This window comes from Vicia villosa, linkage group LG2, assembly GCF_029867415.1.
Source record: "Vicia villosa cultivar HV-30 ecotype Madison, WI linkage group LG2, Vvil1.0, whole genome shotgun sequence".
NCBI lineage: Eukaryota > Viridiplantae > Streptophyta > Magnoliopsida > Fabales > Fabaceae > Vicia > Vicia villosa.
The window spans coordinates 137,540,665-137,546,771 of record NC_081181.1 but is presented as its reverse complement, the minus strand read 5'-3'; the positions used below and the strand labels follow the sequence as shown (position 1 = coordinate 137,546,771).

Below are 6,107 nucleotides of genomic sequence, written 5' to 3'. Positions count from 1 at the left end.
ATGGCTCCCCCAAAACCCCCCAACCCATCTTCTAAGGAAATCTTAGAAGAAGCTATTCAAATATCCACCTTAAACCTAAACAATGCAATGCAAGAAACTCAAGAACAAATGGATGAGAGGTTTACTCAACTCTCTTCAGATCTATCCAACCTCCAAACAAGATTAGACAATGACAAATCTGAGGAGGATTCTAGGTTTCAAGCACTCATGGCTGCCATCACCAAAATCTCTCTTCAAAAAGAGCTACAGCAAACTCTTATGTCAAGTTCGGGTACTGTTCACGGAACAGTAACTTCTGCTGCATCCGCTACTGTTCACGGAAGCCCCGCTACTGTTCACGGAGGATCTACTACTGTTCACGGAACAGCTTCACCATCAGGTATGGTACAGAACCCACTTTCTAATTCTAGGGTTTCAGCACCTAATTTTCACTCATTTTCCCCAACAAACACTCCTATGCGAAATTCTGCCACATATTCAACCACAAACCCTCACACAGCCACCATGAGATACACCAATCCCCACATGTCTACCACTTTTGTCCCTTACCCTCCTATTCCGTCCATTTTAACATCCTCCCAACCCTTCAACGTTCCTTTTTCACAACATATCCCTTTTTCCCAATTTTCTCCCCAACCCACATATCCCAATCTCTCCCATATACCACCCTTACCGACACCTCGTACACCTAAACTTGAACTCCCTATGTTCGATGGATCTGAACCACTTGATTGGTTATTTCAGGCTGAGCAATTTTTCAATTTTTACAACATGCCACCCGAAAATCGATTGTCCTTAATTTCTTTTTACATGAAAGGTGCTGCATTAAGTTGGTTTAAGTGGATGCATCACAGTCACTTATTAATGGATTGGGCTTCGTTTACTAGAGCTTTAGAGTTACGTTTTGGTCCATCTACATATGACAACCATCAGGCAGAATTGTTCAAATTAAAGCAAGATGGAACTGTTGTGGAATATCAAACAAAGTTCGAACAATTGGGCAATCAAGTTGTGGGACTGCCACATGATGCCATATTAAATTGCTTTATTTCTGGTCTTAATGCTGATATTAGAAATGAGATGGCAATTCAAAAACCCACAAATATATCTCAAGCAATTGGATTAGCAAAATTGATTGAAGCCAAACTTAAGGATTCTAAGCCCAAATTTTCTAAACCCTATGTTACTACTTACCCAAAACCCAATCCAACCACCAACACTTCCTCAACCCAAAAATCTAATACCTCCAATTCTGCCCAAGTCCCTTTTCGCCCCAAAAGCCCATACACCACCCAGCCCGCCCACTTACCCATAAAAAAATTATCCCAAACCCAAATTCAAGAGAGGAGAGCCCAAGGGTTGTGCTTCAATTGTGATGAAAAGTTCATTCCCGGTCATAAATGTTCTACGGGCAGATTCTTAATTCTTTTGAGTGACGAAGAGGTTTTTGACCATACTCAATTGGCTGATGAGGAAAAAGAAGATGACCCCCAAACAGAATCAGCAGATACTTATTTCCAGTTGTCAACACATGCTTTAACGGGTCAGTTTTCGCCCCAAACACTTAAATTCAAAGGCTTGATTGGAGGCCTAACAGTTATGGTTTTGGTGGATACCGGCAGCACTCATAACATCCTTCAGCCCCGTATTGCACATCATCTTAATTTACCCACCACTCCCATTCCCCAATTTTCTGTTATGGTGGGCAATGGTTCCCACCTTCAATGTGAAGGTATTTGTAACAATGTGAAACTCACACTCCAGGATAAACAATTCAAACTACCTTTCTACCTCCTACCTATTGAAGGTGCAGATGTTGTATTGGGTATGGCTTGGCTTAGAACACTAGGTACCATACAGGCTGATTTTTCTATTCCCTCCATTACTTTTAACCACAACAATGCTTCCATGACCCTAGAAGGTGATTCTGCCTCCTTACCACAACACACAACTTTTCATCAGTTTAAACAACTTGTCCACCAAGATTCCATATCCTCACTACATCTAATGTTTCTTCAGCCCACCCAAACACAAAATTCTGTCCCACCACCCAACCTTAAAGTTAACCTGCCCGATAACACCCACCCTCAAATTTCTACACTTCTTCACAAATATCCCACGATTTTTCAGAATCAAACCAGATTTCCACCCCCAAGACCACATGACCATCAAATACCACTTTTACCTAACACTGCCCCTATTAATGTAAAACCATACAGATACCCCCATTCCCAAAAGACTGCAATGACAACAATAATTTCAGATATGTTAAAAGAAGGACTCATAGTGCCTAGTCACAGCCCATTTTCCTCCCCTGTTTTATTAGTCAAAAAAAAAGATGGGACATGGCGATTTTGTGTTGACTATAGAGCACTTAATGCAGTCACAGTTAAAGACAGATTTCCCATCCCCACCATAGATGAGTTGCTCGATGAACTCGGCCCAGCTAAAATTTTTACCAAGTTAGACCTACGCTCCGGCTATCACCAGATCCGAATGGCATCAAAAGATACACATAAAACGGCTTTTCGTACTTTCGACGGACACTATGAATTTCTTGTCATGCCCTTTGGTTTGACAAACGCACCCTTAACTTTTCAATCAGCAATGAATGATCTTTTGAGACCTTACCTAAGGAAATTTGTTTTAGTTTTTTTTGATGACATACTGATATATAGTTCCAATTTTAATGATCATTTAGCTCATCTGCAGGTTATTTTCAAGTTATTAGCAGCTAATTGTTATGTGGTGAAATTATCCAAGTGTGTGTTTGCAGTACCTAAGGTTCACTACCTAGGTCACGTAATTTGTGAAGGTAAAGTTGGACCAGATGCAGAAAAGATTAAAGCTATTCTAGACTGGCCTCAGCCACGTTCTCTCACGGCTCTCAGAGGATTTTTAGGCCTTACCGGATTTTATCGAAGATTTGTGAAACAATACGCCGCACTCGCCGCTCCGCTCACCGATCTTTTACGTTCCACTAGATTTGTTTGGAGTACAGCGGCAACAGAGGCCTTTACAGCATTACAAAAACACATGACCGACATGCCGGTCTTAACACTTCCAGATTTCAAAAAAAAATTCATAGTTGAAACAGACGCTTCAGGAGTCGCGGTTGGTGCAGTTTTGTCACAGGATGGTCATCCCATAGCCTTCTTCAGCAAGAAGATGTGCCCCAGAATGCAAGCATCTTCCACCTATGTTCGTGAAATGTTCGCTGTAACGGAAGCAGTAAAGAAATGGCGTCAGTACTTGATTGGCCAAGAATTTCATATATACACAGATCAGAAGAGTTTAAGGAATTTGTTACTTCAGAAAATTCAAACCCCAGAACAACAAAAATGGGCTGCCAAGCTACAAGGGTTTAATTTTGAAATCTTTTACAAACCTGGTAAATCAAATGTGGTCGCGGATGCCTTAAGTAGACAGTTTCCTTCAGAAGAACCAGTGTTGTTCGCTCTTTCTTCTGCCATCCCTGATCTTCTTACAAGACTTCGTGATTTCTACACAAGGGATAGAGCGGGTCAAGAACTGCTTGCAAAGTTATTCACAGATACCACAGACAAGGATAATTTCAAAGTGTCAAATGGACTGTTGTTGTACAAGAACCGCTTATTCATACCTGATATTGATCAGCTGCGAACAAAAGTGTTGAACGAATTTCATGCCACTCCCACAGCTGGCCATTCCGGAGTGAAGGCGAGCCTATCGCGTGTCTCTGCATCTTTCGCTTGGCCGGGCATATACAAAGATGTAAAACACTTGGTCAAATACTGTGATATATGTCAGCATAGTAAGTATTCCACACAAAAGAAGAAGGGTCTACTACAACCTTTACCTGTTCCAGAAAAGGTTTGGGATGATATCTCCATGGACTTCATCACCCATCTTCCAAACTCGTTTGGTCACACCTGCATTTGGGTCATCTGCGACCGTCTATCCAAATCCGCACACTTCATAGCTCTATCCACAAAGTTCACCGCGAAAGACATTGCGAACCGTTTCACTGTTGACATAGCCCGCCTTCATGGATCTCCAAGATCTATTGTGACAGACCGTGACCCGTTGTTTCTTAGTAAATTCTGGAAAGAGTTTCATAAACTACAAGGAACCACATTAAAATACAGTACTGCGTACCATCCGGAAACAGACGGACAAACAGAGGTTTTGAATAGATCGGTGGAAACATACCTCAGGTGTTTTGCAAGCTCACAGCCGCGTCACTGGTACAAGTATCTTCATCTTGCAGAGTACTGGTATAACACGTCTTATCATTCAGCAATCAAAACTACACCGTTCCGAGCTCTCTACGGCCGCGACCCGCCGTCTATCTCTGCACACTTAGCCGGATCTGTTCAGGAACCGTCCGTGGAAGCCATCTTGCAACAACATCATGACATTTTGCAAACTTTAAAATCAAATCTAGTCAAAAGCCGCATTCAAATGGAAAAGCAAGCAAATGTCAAAAGGCTGGATTATACCTTCAAAGTTAATGATCTGGTTCTCCTCAAACTTCAGCCTTACCGTCAACACACCGTGCACAGACGTTCCTCTCAGAAGTTGGCCCCGCGATTTTTTGGCCCCTTCACGGTCATCAAACGAATCGGTCAAGTTGCTTATATGATAAACCTCCCTTCGTCCTCGCGAATCCACCCAGTGGTCCACGTATCTCTTCTCCGCCCTTACTTTGGTACCACACCGGAGGAAGATTTCGAACCCATTCCACCGTATACTCCAGTTCCGTTAACTTCTGAAGCGGAACCACACTTGAGGACCTGTGAACAACAACAGCATATAATAACATCAGAGAACGAAGTAGCAAACAACAAAGTACAAGGCTTGTGGCCTTCATCTTTACCTGACAGAGAGTGTTTGGACACGGACCAAGAGGAAGAGCTTAACACTCTTGCGGCTAAGGTGCAGAAAACCAAAGAAGGGAAAGAAAAAAAAGAGGAGAAAACAAGCTCTCACATTTCGTTTGAAGTTGAAGGAAAGAAAGTGATAGAGGAAGCAGAAGAAAATGAGGAGAGAAAAAGGGTTAATAACTCGGAGGAAGTACAAAGAGATGAGGTTATAAAGTTAAATGTGTTTTCCCAACCCAAAGTGCAAAAATCTAAGTACAACTCTGCTTTTCCAATGCTACACGCTAACCCACGTGACCAGCTGTATCCAACTTGTTCCAACGGACTTTTCTCTACATCATCCGGACCATCCAATTTTGATCCTGCGGTGAGATTTAAACCACACAGCCAGCTGTCTTCAGTCAATTCCCACACTCCACCGCCTGGCTTGCTTCGGTTCCCACACCCCATGCGTGATGTAAAGTCTTCCAACCCTATCTCTTCAGATTTCTGGGACCCACGAGATTCTTCATTATCCTCACAGCATTCCAACGACTCTATGCATGTTTCGGTTGGGCTTTCCACTCAAATCCAAGGCCCAAGTCCAATTCCTTCCATGAACCTTGAGGACAAGGTTCCCAAAGAGGAAATGAGTATTGATAGGCATCCCATTAGGCCCAAGAGAATTAAGAGAATACCAGCTTCATTAAAAGATTTTTATTATTAAAAATAGGGGTGTGCTTAGCATATTATTATTTCTTTTTGCTGTATGTTTCTTTTAGAGGCCCATGGCCCATTAGTGGGGTCTTAACCCTAGCTATTTAAGTGTATCTTCTTCTTTGGTGAGAGATATGAAGAAAGTATGAAGTTTGTTTAATGTCAATTTCTTTTAATGCCTTTTAGATCTTAATTTAGCCCTAGCATAGTCTAACAAGCTCTAAGATATCTGATGGCCAATAACTCTCCTTCGTCAGTTGGTTTCTAACTCTGTCAAATTTTCACCAAGTTCAAAGTAGATGAACAAATAATAATAATGGTATAAATAATGGCGTTGTTGCATCTACTACTATTAGATCTACTAGTACTAGTAATATGGTTTACTCAAGAGAAGTAGATCATTAGAGTTTGTGAGAGGAGAGAGTTCGAATCAAGGTTCACAAGTTGGTAGAGCCTTAAGAAGACGCGCAAATCCTCGTTCTCATAGTTTCCAACATGAAACTCTGAACAATAATAACATATCTTGAACTCCATCATCAATGCAATACA

General features: G+C 41.8%; 1 protein-coding gene across 1 annotated transcript; it reads left to right on the top strand.

Moving 5' to 3' along the window:
• LOC131650137 (uncharacterized) lies at positions 1-5,568 on the top strand. The gene has a single exon (XM_058919867.1). The coding sequence runs from the start codon at positions 1-3 to the stop codon at positions 5,566-5,568; it is 5,568 nt and encodes a 1,855-aa protein (XP_058775850.1).
• The last annotated feature ends 539 nt before the right edge of the window (positions 5,569-6,107 follow it).